Source organism: Anopheles moucheti, chromosome 3 (genome assembly GCF_943734755.1).
Source record: "Anopheles moucheti chromosome 3, idAnoMoucSN_F20_07, whole genome shotgun sequence".
Taxonomy (NCBI): Eukaryota; Metazoa; Arthropoda; class Insecta; order Diptera; family Culicidae; genus Anopheles; species Anopheles moucheti.
The window spans coordinates 20,213,121-20,228,418 of NC_069141.1; the positions used below are offsets into that span (position 1 = coordinate 20,213,121).

Here is a 15,298-nt window from a genome sequence, read left to right on the forward strand (position 1 = left end):
CTTTACATAAACCGTTCTTGTCTTAGGAATAAGGACAAGAGTTTATCATGGCAATTTTTCAAACCAATGTGGTTGTGAAATATTCACGGAACTGATCGTCATATTGTGAGTCGGCTGTAGAAGAGCCTCTGTTTCGTGCCGTTCGGCTTGTTACTGTGTATTCATTTGTCAGAAGTTCATTGCATTTACATGAGTTCATTTGCTTAATTCTATAGTTCATGTAATTGCTCTAGATCCATCGTCAAGGTGTTTAGATTTCTCTGACAAGGTTTATAATTCCTGTAACTATTCCGTGTAACCAATTTCAAGTATAATTCCTAATTTTTACAGTAGTAAAATGAGATTTACTATTCGTTAAGGTATTTCAGCTTAAACATTTTTTTTCTTAAACTAATGAAAGTCTGATATACGTATATAAAGCTTATAATCTGATGAGAGATGTAGTAGTATTTCAGTTCTTCTCATTCTTGCAATAAAAAACAAAACAAATAAACTTGCATACCGGCAATAAAATATCCTACCACGGATAGACATAATTGTAAACAGCATAACACAATACGCGCTCATGTGAAATCGTAACTAATTTTAGAGATGTTGGCTTAAGGTCATCACTTATCCTTCCAACCTTTATCACGAGCAGTTTCCGGAAGGGAACAACACATCGTATCCATAGGTCAAACTAGCACGATACAACCCTCCGGTGAGATGGCTCGGTAATATTATTGTGCCGCTGTCGTTAAGTTTATCCGGGGGTTTATACAGAGCGATCGTTCGCTGCCGTTCCGAAGACGAAACCATTTGACGCAGCCGGGCCATAAAGGTAGCCGCTCGGTCCTTTTTCTGTGGTGATGATATCCGAGAGAGGTGTCTGTGATACATAAATGTAGTCCTAGGCACCGGTAGGTTACACCCCTGGTATGTTCAGTTAATGTTTTATGTCGGCAGTAAAAGATGCTGTAAGGGGCAGACGAGAATAAAATCGGATCCTATTATCTGCTTCTTTTTTTTTGAAAATTACAAAAATGGCCAACGGTGTTCGTTGATTTAATGGGTAATTTTGTCCAAATGACAGCGCTGAAAATGCGTAATTCACGAAGCAAATATCGCTGAAATTAGACACAATTTAGTAAGGGTCACATGTCCTGGAGCTTTAATCAAAAACGGCAAAGAAATATAAGAACGGAGGCTTTTATCCATCATAACAATTCGAAACAAGATGTCCACCATGTCGTACACCTATTAACATTATTACCTTCTACATGAATGACTTCCTTTTTAAGAACCCCACACACATCAGGATGATGAATGCGGTCCTCGAGTGACGTTAAAACCGATTGTGATTTGACAAAAAACGCTTTACAATTTAAATGAAATTGACTAGGATTAAATTTTAAACAGCACTGGAGCAAAATGAGATGTCGGTCTCGGAGGTGCGGTGGTGAATATATTATACCGTAAACCGCTTATTGAAATAACCTTGCGAAGAGCTGGCTGGATTTCGCGAATATTTCGCTCCCCGTTCGTAACTGCATGAAATTCGTCAGACTTTCGCTGGTCGCTGAAACGGAAGAGCTGCCTGTGGGGACGTGTTCTCGGCACACTTGCAATGGAAATAAATCTCTTTTCAGTCTTCTGCACGGATTTTACAGTGAACCACAAAATGTGCGCACTGTTTTCCATCTTGGACCGCGCTGAGTAAACACGTGTTCCCACATACATTGCGCGCGGTTAAGGCAGCCATTTAGTAGACAGTTCTGTCACGGTGCTTCGGGGTGTTTTCTTTTTGTATTTCCACTTCGTTTTAGTTTCTATCGCGCGGATCTTGTTGCTGAAGCGCACTGCACCAGAATCGTGGCTCGTGCATAATTTATTCACGTCACTCACGTACCAACTGGGAACCTAACTCTATCCTCTCACACATTCACGCGTATCTGTCACGGTAGTTTGTCTCGCGATTTTCCTTTTGCTCGCGTGCTTTAGGAGGAGATGAAGAGCATCCACACAAGTTTTTGAGATTTATCGCAGGTACCTCTGAAAGAGCCAAAAAAATGGTGAAAATACGCCACGTTGACTTCGTTCCGGGGGGAGTTAATATGTTTAGTTACGGAGAGGACATACTACATGTATTGGGGTGGTTGTTGAGATTTACTTTGAGTCTGAAACAGGAATTACAAAAAAAAAACACTTGAGTAGTTGACAATTGTAAAGTAGTTGTCGCTTGTCATCACTATAACCTCTAGGTGCAATATTTTTAAGTCAAATTTTCACTAGAACTTAAAGCTGCTCCCCCAATAGACAGTGCGAACCGATGTAGCTGGCGCCACAAGTAGTGTGTAGCTAAACGACGCAGAGAACCGATTGCAACATGATTGTTATCTAAAGCTCGCCACTTGTAGGTTGATGCGATCCTGGCATGTTGACTTCCGCGCTGATGCAGAACGTATGAGGCAAGCCAATTTACATACGGTTTAGCCGGCGGGAATAAACAGAACACAGTGGGTGTGGAAGAAACAGAAGAAACGGATGCCACGCATACCGACTACGTACCCCCACGCACTTATGTGTCGCTATCCGTGTGCTCAATTTCGTCCAAGGACGAGGACGATGTGTTTCCGGTAATAGTGAAAGCGCTCGTGCAGGTTGCATACGCTCTCTCGATGTAGGCTGGTTTTTAACGCTGCATAATGGTTCCTGCGAAAGATGGGACATTGAGCGTTTGGGTTTAAGAGAATATTATGATGAAGTGTAAATGATGTGCTGAATGGTCGTGTTTCGCACTTTCGAACGGAGCTGTGGGTGGTTGTGAGAAGTAGAAGTTGTCAGTCAAAACATGTCACTTGTTGTAGAAGGCTGTTCATAGGATGTTGAAAGGGATGTTGTGTGACTTCAGGAGCGCTGATGTCACTTTACTGAGTTGGATAAAGGTAGTTAAGGATAGCAAGAGTAGTGAGTGATTTCTAAATGATATTTAGCGCGAATAGACAAGGATTTTTCATCTTCTCTTTTATGAGATTTTAAAATCAGTAATTAATTTAAAATAGTCTTCATTTAAAAGACGTTTTCAAGTGTCTTTACTCATGGAAAATTAATGTTGCATAGCTAAAATAATCAATGAATGGCAATTGAACACCCGTTAATTAAACGGACAGTTGAACACTACAAGTAAAACCCTCACCATTGAGAGAAAGAAGACGTTAGATATATAGACACCTTACGTCAGCTTCAACCCACCCAACTAAGTTTGGTCTCGCAATATTGCTTTGCGAATCATTTCACTTTTTCCTTCGCTCGGTCGATTTGACCCAATCAGCAGAACGGCAGAAGAACGAATCGTTAAAACATTGGTAGCAGTAGCAGAGACCAACGCAACCAGCGGAAGCACAGTCGCACATTGTCAGGGCCGGTCTCCCCCCTATTCAGGTTTGATAAAGAAACCATGTGTTTTTTTTTTGTTGCTCTGAGCGTTGGAAGGGTGCTGATAAATTTTTCTATCTCTGTGGTGAAATCGTACCTTACGGTTCGGTTGCGGTTCCCTGATTGGGTGGGTGTTGGGACGTACAGGCGTGGGAATCCTTCCGGTACTAACGACGTTATCGTTTTCTACCTGTTCTGCCAACACCAGCAGCGCCGATGTGGGTAGTGCCATTCGGTACGGCAGATCGGAACCATCAAAGCCAACCAAAGCAGTGAGACAAAAACCAAAATCTCAGACGCAAAGCAAAATGGGGAAAAAAAGGCACGAGATCCGGGATAATGGCTTGAATATGTATTTTGTGGCAAATGGGAACCAGCTTCCCTTTCACACACACACACCGGTAGAGGTTGTGTGCAGCAGCGACTTGTTCTCGATCGGCTAGTGGCACCACCGTGTGCTGCTCTGGCTTTTTTGACATTGTCAGCGTGTGAGGCTAGATAACAGTGGGTGGAAAAAAATCTGATCCGTTCCACGTGACTTTTATCCACACGGTGGTTTCTCCTCGAAAAACGGTGACTCTGTTGAATATGCAACTGGATTCGCCTCAGACGGAAGGAAGGCGGTAGAGGCGCGGGGAAAACTGGCTATAGGTCAGGATTTTTCTTTGCTGCTAATCCGCACCGATGATGAGATCGATGGGAGAGCGCGAGACGTGCGGCCCCGTGCCTCGCTTCAGCAATCGAAAGGTGAATTGGGTAGAGATTAGCATAGACATGAGCTGGCATTGCTTCTGCGGTTGATCGTGTGTAATAGAATCGATGTCGTGCATGCATCGTCCTAGGTGTGGACGATTTTCTTAGATGTGCCCTGGCAAGGGACCGCTTAGAACACGGTGCCATAAATCAACGCATCAATTCGTGCACGGAGGTTGGCTTTGGAATCAATCAGCGTTCGGCTCCACAGTTGCCATTGTGCCAATGACAATTTCCATCGTTCGAAGCGAATACCGTAAGGTGCGCATTAACAGAATGACGTTAATGCCATCGAAAGACGTATTGATGATGATGCCAATAGGTTTGTGCATAATAGTATTAGTAAAGTTGTTTGCACAAACGCCGACATCTATATTGACTCAGTCAGCCGTTTGATGCAGATTTGCAGATTTGAAAGCAAATTTGTGCAAGAGAATTTCAGAATTGTATTTTATGAAAAGTTGTGAAGTGTATAGTTAATTTCGAATTGATTTATATATTCTATTACTAAAAGATTTGCAAGGATTATGTTTATGACATTATTAATGTCATCAGAATATATAAATAGAGTTAACTTTCAATAATGTTGGGCTATTATTTTCCTTGGAATTTTCTTGCCTTATAATCCCTTCTAAGAATCATTACGCAGATGCTAATATCTTAAGAGCCTTACCTAACACTTTCATGTAGTTTTAACTTGCGTCGGTAGACTTGTTCTTTCAATGTTTGTACATCAATCATGTGCTCAATTATCCACATTTACACGAGCAGCAAAAAAGGTCCGTCATTCCAGATTTCATAACGTAATCATTGAGCAAACAACACTTTCAAAAGCTCCAGCGTTGCAACCGCGGTGCATTTTACACCATTTTACCAGCCTTGCGTGACGCCACGTTCCACGCTGTACCTGCAAATGGTACGCTGTTGATGCACCGTGTGTAGCGCGACGGCTCTATCTCTCAATGCTGCACGGTGTGTCCTCATTGCCGGCCCGTCCCCGTAAGGTGGTCACCGTTCTGGTACTCCTTTCCAATCGACCCTAACCAGTTGAACGTTCAATGGAACTGCTTCACAAAAGTCTGCCGTGTCATGGTCGGTGGCCGGGTGTTACGCCAGACCTACCTCAGCACATCATTTAACTCGCTAACCGCAGAGCAAAAGTCAACGTCGTCGGAAGTTGGACTTTGCAGAGCACGAGCACGGGCGCGCGCGACCTCGTCTTGAAGCGAGGGAAAAGACGCCGTCCAATCGGTCGGCACACCCCGTACCAAGCGGGGCAGATAAACATTTTAAGTAGAAACAAGTGGTGGCAGCAATTTTCACGCCTCCTCACAGATCTCACACCTCTGCGCTGATGGTGTACAGAGGGCCCGCGGTCAGCATGTGGCCGGTGGTGTGGTGTTTGGCTGTTGATTGCCAACTGCCCCGATAGCATCTCGAAGTGAAGTGTCATCCTGGTGGCACCGGGACGGAACTCGGATGTCGTCCGCTGGGTTTGGCTGATGATGGTCCTTTTCGTTCGTTCGTTCGTTTGCTGCTCAATTTGTACCGTGATCGTCGTAAATCGTGCCGCCACTGTTGGAGTGTTCGGTTTTTGTGTGTGTTTTTTGTTTTGTTTTTTGGATGTTCCCGAAGAAAATCTTCATCCGTTGATGCTGGTTCCGGTGTGTCTGGTCATCGTTTGTGCTTTCGGTGCTCGGCGTGAACACGCTTCCCACATCGTGGACCGTGCCTGTGCCGCCGGGGCACGATGGCGCTAAGGATGAGTAGCATAAATATTTTCAATAAACTTAAAAGCATTCGAGAGTAAAAAGGCACCGGTTGCGGCTGTGTCCATTTTGGAATATTCTTTTCCTTTAACTCGATCGAATGGAAAGTGACGTCTGTTCATTCAGCCGGAAGCGTCAGCATGTCTCATCGGTCCCGGGCTATCGGTCCTTTTTCTCGTCCAGGGTTTTCTGTTCCGGAAATGACGATTCACTCCAGTGACGCCGGGGATGGATTTCTCCGGGTGTCTGGTGCTTAGGGCAAAAGTTTAGGCCAGTTAGTACGGTTCGCTCGGTTAGCTCGAGCTAATGATGGTGTGCGCTTGACTCACCCATTTCCAGGAAGGGTTGAGTCTTCTTTGCTTTGGTCATCAAAAATCCGGAACACGGGGATCGTTCAGTGAACGTGGGTGGGCTGGTGAGCTTTTCCTGGGCTGTCTCCATGTCGGCCGTGTCATGGCTGATTTCTTCGACACTACGCCACCCGTAGCGCATCGACGAACCGCAGGAAAGAGCCTGCGTTCAGCAAACGCCTGTTCGTGTATGTAGCGCACCTGACCAGATTGAAAAAAAGGAGAAAAAGTTGGCCAAAATGTCACGGTCACTGGGATTGGGACCGGTGTGGCTGCGTGGCGGTATATATGGCCGGTGTGATCTCAGGTGTCCAATAAATTTCAGTTCTCCCCAAAAAAGGGTTTGATGTCTGTCCGTCACGTCTCGTGTGGATAATTTCGAGCATTGAGCGAAACCTGACGGAGGTCCCGACGTACCTGGGCCCACACACTGTGGCCGTGTGGTTCACGTGGCTCTGCAGCTTTTCCGTTCCATTTGATAGGAAGTTGTACGAGGTTATTTCGTCTGTTTTGTTCTACCCGTATGTCCATTCATATTTGGTCAGTATCCGTTCGACCCCGTTCGGTGCTGCGCATGAATAAATCATGGCCTAAACTAAAAGAACAATTTTTCATCAGCAATCCTCCCGGACGGTGGGAAAACTCGTGGGCTTTAGCGACGCCGAATGAATGATGCGCCTTCCGTTATGGTTTTGGATGATGTTGGCATTTTTTTGTTTGCCGGACAAAATGGATCGTAGCTCTGGGGGAGTCCAGAATTGTTTTTTTGTGGGTCCGTTTTAGGCTTTGGTGTCCGGTTTGGCGGAAGGAGAAATTAAAATGCCACCAGTCTGAAACTTGGTTCGTGAGCAACATTCTGGCATATACGGCCAGAATTGAAGGATTGCAAATTATGCGAAAAATGTGCCTAGCAATTCATTTAACTACAATTTGTTTTGGATTTGTTTTCAAATATGGATATACAATAATGAGGAGCATAATTAGTATAAAAGGAGTAAAACGTTAAAACTTTTGGGATCTTTCCTTCTAAAAACGCGTTAAATCAAATGCCAACCATTCATAGAAAAAATCTCCTAAAACCGATTGGAAGATCCACTAGTGATTCCGTTGACAAAATTTTCAAAGTTGACTTCATCCAAAGCGGTTTAATTTATTTCTCAATAGGATTAGTCGATTTACCGAAAGCGCACCGTCAACCGCGTGTCAAATGCGTGCTGTTTCGGGATTTGCTATTGCCGCTCGTGATGAGAACGATGAGGTAACAACCACCTACTGGGTTGTTCGAAACATGCTCTCTGTCACCCTCCCCCCCACGGCAGGCTGATCGCATCGCATTTTGGCAAAGCATCGTAGGCCCGTAAAACAGTGTCGTTGGCTGGCGGATTTATCGTGCGGCGTAATTAAAAGAAGATTGGATTTTAAATTAATCTTCCGCAAAACAATTTATTGTTTCCGGAACTGTGGCAAAGTTCTTGGTTGTGTAACCTTTTCTATTTTGCTGCTTTATTTTATTAGATTATGGTTGCTTTCAAATTAAGTAGGATCATGAAATAACGAGCCTTAGGCACGTGGGTATCTTATTTTAAAAGTTAGTAAAAGCAAATAAATTAAATGATCCTTAAGTGTATTACTTCAAGCCAAATCATAAATATCTATATTACTATCACAAGATTGTTAAATGTAGTACAGTTCAATGTAGTAGTTTAATAATGCTTAATGTGCTTTTTTCCATTTTGTTTATAGGGAGGTGAAATCGTACAGGAGACAATAACATCCAGTGTTGGGGATGAAACATGTACACTGGAATTCCAGAGAAGCGATGGAACGCTAATAACGGAGCTGATTGACTTCAAAAGTGTAAGTATTGATTGACTCGCATACTGATGTTGCTCTCGGTTTTATTTCAAACCTAGAGTTCAATTTGTGATTCTTTTACGTTTTTTTTATATTTCAACGATTATTGGAAAAAAATATTACGCTTACTTAATTGTTTAATTGTTTAAACTGTTTTTTTCCAATCTGTTCAATATTCATTCTCCGTCTAATTAATGACAAAGCATATCAGTTTAAGAATACAAGAATTCTTCAGTGAGGTAAGAACAGATTATTCTTCAGTTTTTCATGCCTTGAAGCATCACAGTAAAAGACAGTGCTCTGGAAGGAATTCTCTTGAACGTTTAACCTATTTCCATCTTTTCGGTTCAGTTGTTAGAGGATTTAATGAAATCTCTGTCCGAGTAATCATTAAACAAAGTGATTTGCTTCCAAGACTTTCTATTTATCTGAAGCGATTCACATTCCGTAGTTAATATCAACGTCGGTGCATCGTTTCTTAGAATTGAGACTGCCTAAGGGAGTCACATTTTCAGCTGTTAGCTTTCAATATTAACATGAATGGCACGGTACAGCCGGTTAAATTCTACTTACAGAGCATGAATCGATCCGTAACGAATTGCAGTGATGTGTACAGAGGTCGTAAAATAAACGATAGATTTGCTTAGTATTATAGAATGATTAAATACGTGGATGTACTGATACCCACCGCATACCGGTGAAGGTGAGTTGGCTGCGGCTTTTCTATTTTTGCGCCCGAACCAGGGTCAGTCGGCTGCATTTTTTACCCTGCTCAATAGTTTGGTGCAATACGCCGAGGAAAGGAACTGTGATAAGAGCCGGCATAGAGGTCCGCACTGCAGTGAGTGCATCATGCAAATATATTCGAAATGCCGTTTCACAACAACGTGTTCGCTGTAGCAGCTGCCGGCAAGCTAGAGAAATGAGTTCCTTCAGCTCCCCATTCCCTTACTTTTGGGTCGTTTTATATTTTTTTGTTGACAACGGCACATCCACAGATAGATCAATATCCGCAACCATGTCAAACATTGCGTCACGCTGTCGCACAAATCCGTTCGTGGTTTCCCGGTGAACGGGCTGCCCATTCACTGACGGATGGGAAAAATCGGACGTACGGTGTTGTTTAACGGTTTTCATGATTTCAACCCGTCCCGTCCCCCCGTCTGCTGGCGCGCCCGCTATCTCGCGGTCCTCTTGGTGAGTTAAATAACCTAAATCCGGCCAACAACCTTCTCGGTGTTGAACAAACATCAACCCACCATGACGACGACGACGACGACGACGATGATGATGATGATGTTGAGTTGCCAGGCGACGGTAGGACGGTAGGTCCGTCGTCCTAGTTTCCGGTTTTGCCGTTGGTGCGCTTGTCGTCTGCCGGTAGATTGACATTTTAATGGCAGAAGTCTGTTCACGTGAAGGTTTGGGGTATTTTTTTGTTGTTATTCTCCTCCTCTGCTGCCATGTTTGAAAACAGCAATCCGAGCGGGGCTGGCTGGCCCGCTGTGTGTCCCTTACGTGATTTGCTGGATGTGTGTATCGGATTTTTCTGTCAAACTAATTGTGTCTAGTGTGTCTGCAGTTGAGACCGTAACTCAATTCTGTTGGATGGATTGAAGTGAAACCCGATTGATATAAAGCCAATTTTCTGGAGTGGAAAATCCCGTGTGTGCATCGAAACGGGATTGGTTTGGTATTTTTAATGAGGAAGCGAGTGAGTGATGCTGTCTCGGCTCATGTACATTGCTTTTTTGTTTTGCAATATTCTACACCTGCCTTGTATGGTTCTAAATTGGGGTTGAATTATAATTGCAATTTAATGTTACCAATTTTATTGGAACATTTGATATATTTTGTAGTTGAAAAAATAGATACATATCCTGAGATAGAATGCTTCTCTTTCATTCAATGTCCAACAAACAATTCCTATCGACAAAACAATAGCAACACACACAAAAAAGGATGGAATAAAATGCATCCATAACATCAAAGACAGCTTTTTCTGTTTAGGACGGGAAGAATGTCGAATGCAAACCTAGAACAAACCTTTTGAAAAAAAAAGTTCACCGAACAAAACTTCAAAGCTACATTTGCAAGCAGGGAAAGAATGGCGAGCACCAATTCGACTGGAAAAGAGAGGAAAAAAAACCTCCAGTGCAGGTGAACAAAATTCCGGAAGGATTTAACTCCAAAAGAAATAGGAATATAGTCTCGAACATCGATGAAAATATGTCGTTTATAGCAGCGATAGAGAACAGAGACGTTAACAATTTGCTTGTTTTGTTTGTTTTCGTTTCTTTTTTCCACTGCTACCGGAAACGATCAATCTTGCTGTTTGATGTAGTTGTGTTGTGCCAGACTAGTGAGAAATTTGTTTCCGCCTCTTCGCAGTCGAAGTTCGTGTTTGCAACTTGTTCCGTGAGCCAATAAAAGAGTTAACAATTTTTTATTCAACGTGTCCCCCCGTCCCGAGTTTTTGCATCATTTGCTGTGGACTGTGTTTGCTAGTGAAAATTGAAGGAACGCTTTTTAGGTTCTCCTTACAATGTGTTTCTTCGTTCGGCTTGGGAAGAAAATCAGCAACGATAGCAATCGCATTCCATTGCGCTATCACTGTCAGGGCAGTGCTTCGGGAAAAATGGTACAACATTGTGCAGGAAAATCTTTCGCAAAAGCGGTTACTCGTTTGCTCACTAAGCTCTGCATCTTCGTCGTTATTGAAAAAAAGTGGGAAAGGAAAACACACTAGCCGAGAACGTGTGATCCATTGCTAATGTTCCGACCGGTAGATGAACTCCTGCACCGGATATCGCTCAGATTGGTTTGCCTGGTGCTGCGCATCGCTCACGTAGTGCCCTGCACATCATGACGCACAGCCAGGAACACACATCAGTGGCAACGAATCGATCGACCAGCGTGTGTGCCAAACGTGTGCCCTTTGCGCTAAGCTCCACTATTTGTGGATAATCATTTGATATTATCGCACGGTCGACGTCACCGGTGTGTGCCACCTGTTGCACGGCCGGGTGAGTGCCGGGTGCGGTCGGTCTATTGATCCGGATCGAGCAGTGGATTCGTTGTGGGAAGCGTTTTCCGCGAAATGTCCAACCGGTAAACCGGTGTGCTGGCTGGGCTTTCGGTCCTACGCCTTCTTATTGCTGTCCGTGATGGTTCGGGTCAAGTTGTTTCAAGGATTTTTCCCATTGGGAGTGAGTGGAATCAACCGCGTTCCTAACGGCGTGGAGGGATGGAGAGTGGGTCGGTGGTGGCGTCGACCGTCTGTCCGCTTTTTGGGGTGAAGCATGTTTTCGTGCATCGCTTAATGAAGCCGTTCGAGGCACCACGGTGTGGCTTTTTGGGAGCTACCGTCACCCGGTGCCCGGCACATGGACGCTGATGGTGAGCTTTTCGTGCCTAATGAAGAAAACTAAAATGATTGACTTCGTGCGCCTTCCGGCGGTGTCGGCTTTGTAGCGGTGGTTTTAATTTATGGTCCCTGCTGGACGGACGTTTCATTATTAATTGTTTCCTACGAGTTGCAGTGTGCAATTTAGATACAGCAGGTTGTAGTTGGACGCCGAAAACTGAACTATTTTTTTCCTATTGGAAGGACTATAGGTTATTCATGGAGAGGAAATTATTTGATTCGTCGTTAAATATGTACAAAGGGACACCAGGAATTTTGAATCGAATATGCTTTAGAAGCCCTTCGGGTAGTCACACATGAGGGACATTTATGATTTTTATGTGTTTTACACAATAAATTAATGCTATTTCATCCACGGGGATCAGATTATGATTTGTAGTATCTAATAATTCTTTAACATTCGCATTGTGAAATTTGGAATTTATTTCTAAAAGTACTTTACTTGCATTGTCCGCACACTCTACGCTTCCTTGCAAATAAATCATCTAACATGAGGAAGCATTCTGGCTCTGGGGGAACTTTTTTATGACTTTATGAAAGTTTCACCATTCCGTGTTTGACTTTCGCAAAGTTCTTCGAAAAGACACATGGCATGGTTTTTGTATTTCTTATGCTTGATTCACGTTTTGCGATTACTATGTTGAACGTTCAGCTTTAGCTTTAGCTGTTAGCTCCTGTGGGAGAGTGATTTCTTATTTTATTCAGTTTTTTTCCACCGCAGGAAGGATACAATCTACGCTCTAGCGGTGGTTTTGAAGCAAATGGCGTCACCGGGTGCGTGAGAGCACCATTATTCACCCAGATCATTGGCCGTGTGATCGCAGGTTGCTTTCAAGGTACGATGTCGTCGTTGACGATAATGAAGATAAAAGACAGGCAGAGCATGTCTTTTGCATGACGTTTTTATTCATCATCCAGCAGACCGGGCCGGCCGGCCGGGTGATGACGGTGTTGTCTCGGTATTTTAAGAGACTACCGCACTGAACCAACCAACCACTGCTTCCCTCACCGTTTTGGGGGAAGCTTCGCGCATCGCCGAAACGCTCCCGCCGAATGGGTGGAAGAAAGGTGAAAAAAGTCATTTTTCGCACATTTTTAAAGACACCAAAGTTCGCACCTCCAGGCGGTGGCCACCCGAGACGGGAAAGTTTTAATGAATTTTCGCACCGCGCACCGATCGAGATTGGAATGCCTGGCACGCTGGCCGGGAGTGTTCGAGTGCTCGCGAGAGCAATATTTCTCCATTGTTAGTGATCGTGGTGAGGGTTCCGAAATTGTCGTCTTCGGTGGGAATAGAATTGTTTTTGGGAGTTTTTTTCTTACCCACCCCCTGTTGTTGATTGTTGTTAACAGCATTCTTTCGTTGTGTTCGACGGGTGGACCGGGTTGTTACAAAATGGAGGTGTACAAAATAAAATTTGTTCGTCCAAATTCCTGCTATATTCTAGCAGAGAGTGTTTAAATAGAGTCGATGTCATTCGGTTATAAAGTCCAAGTGAAAGGGCAGCGGGTTCGTCAGGCTGGTGATAAAAATATCCTGTCTCTAGTTTTGGTGCGTGGCGTGTTAGGAATTTTTCGACTGTTTCCGTGCAAAATTCACTTGGCTATCTTCGTGGCTGTGCGCCAGTCGTCCGGAATGTTGTCTATTGCGAGTGGAATTTGCAATTTATTCATTTAAATGTAGATGTCGCTTGAGCTGGTGTCGAGTACAGTGAGTTCATTTTCGAGGATTGAGATAGAATTGGTTAGATTCACGGACGAAGGACGAAGGATCTCTTCATTTGGTTATTCAATTTGAAATGGAACTTAAATTTTTTGAAATGAATAACTTTTATTTTGAATTTAAAAAGAAGTCTATTAAGATAAGTAATTTAAAATAAATAGACATTGGTAGTGCAATTCGCAATTTAACGTTTTGGGTTTTTGTGAGTGTAACTAAATTTAATTTCAAACATAAGTCTATATTTTCATACAAATTACTAAAAGAAAATGGACCATGTGGGAAATACTGATCAGTGTGATTAAGTGCTTCTAGAATCCATCGAACGTCATTATGCTGTACAGCCCCAAGGGGTTTTAACGAGAAGAATTATCTTAACTAGTCTGCAGTAAACAATCATTTGTTTAGTGCCGTCATTCACACTTCAGGCCTTCGGGGCAGTAATAGCACATTGCGAACCCTAAATCAACAAATATGGAATCAAACAGAGCGCTCGTACTCGGGTAAACACCCAGAAGCGGCCTCTTCAGCAAATGATTTTCATTTCCACACCCAAGGGTCTAGCTGCATCGTCCTATTTGCTGTAATGCTTCTCTCTTTAGTCGTTTCACTAATAAAGCGTCATAAGACGACCAACATGTTTGCGTCGGATAATAAACCCCTAAATCCGTCCATAGGAAGTTCGACCGACACAATGGCGCTAGACAGCTGCTATTTAATGGTAGGAAAGCTTTTCGGTAACAGCGGGATGGTGTAATAAGCAGAAGATTGCGGAATGAACACATGGACACAGGGAGATAGAAGCCCAACAGCTTTGAATACTCGAGTAACGAAATCAAAGGAAACTGTATTTTGTTCTGCTTGGAAAAGATATGAAAAAGAAAATCGTTGGCCATTTTGTAGGAAAATCAACAAATCTACGTGAATCGTTGCGGTAGCGAGTGTGGGTATGACAAAATCGTGGCGAATATGGACGAAACAGAGAAGATGGAAAAATCCAAGTGGTATGATTCCATAAGTCCAGCACAAAACTCAGTGGGACCTTGCGGATGAAAACCATTTTTTCCCCTTCTTCATTCGGGAATGGAAACTAAGCTAGGTTTTGGAACGTAGGGATATAAAAAAGCGGATATGTCGGATGATAATTTTTTGCCTGGCTTGTTCCTGGTTACCATTCCAGGAATTACCGTGCCAAATACGGCACATCACGTGCACAAAGCTACTGTTGGATTAGTGTTGCTCTTTCCGACTTACATACACCGCTATTAGAAATCTATTCGGAAATGGTCGAAAAATGATCCCTTCTGTTTCTATGCCACCTGCAGCACGTTGGAAACGTTGCGAGTGAAAAGTTACAGCATCGCTGAAAGGTAAAGGATCTTGATGGCTGAAAAGGTGCTCCATTAACAGAATGCTCGCTTGGAAACCGTGTTTGTTTGGATCCGCTGTTCAATGTAAAGCATCACATCTCGTGGATTTGGGATTTTACGTTTTGGTTAGTGTGGTTTTGACGGAGGTACGAGATGGTGCGAGATGTGATACCCCCAGCGGATGAAACGGATAAAGGTGCAAATTCCTAAACCCATCACATTAAAACCACCGAAAATAAAAAAAGAAAAAATACACATTTTGAGAGATTATAAGGGTGCAAAAGTTGTGGAAAAAATATTGCCTCAATTTTTAGAAGCGGAAAATTTGTACCAGTGTGGGAAGGAAATTTTCGATGAGAAATGGAATGGAACCGTTGAATCCGGCCGTGTACCAGTCAGTACCAGTAAGGGAAGCAACTCGGACGGTGCTGGATTAATGAAGTTTGGCTTTTTTTTTCTTGCGGCGGGGTTTTGCGCGTGTAGTAACATTTTAACACTAATGCTGAGGGCTAAATTCCACCATTAAGAGGGATTGCCTTTTTTAAGACTTGAGAGCTATTGCTGATTTAGCGATACCGTCGCTGCTACCTGTAATAATGGATTGGAGTATGGTTTGCTACGATGTTTTTGAAACGGGGTCT

At 43.4% G+C, this 15,298-nt stretch overlaps 1 protein-coding gene across 1 annotated transcript in view; it reads left to right on the top strand.

Annotated features, from left to right (window-relative positions):
- The window catches only part of LOC128300646 (out at first protein), a 49,132-nt gene that overhangs the window by 19,179 nt on the left and 14,655 nt on the right, over window positions 1-15,298 (top strand). Inside the window, exon 2 of the mRNA XM_053036774.1 lies at window positions 8,030-8,143. Within this exon, the coding sequence (XP_052892734.1) occupies window positions 8,030-8,143 (114 nt within the window). The remainder of the gene's footprint in view (window positions 1-8,029; window positions 8,144-15,298) is intronic.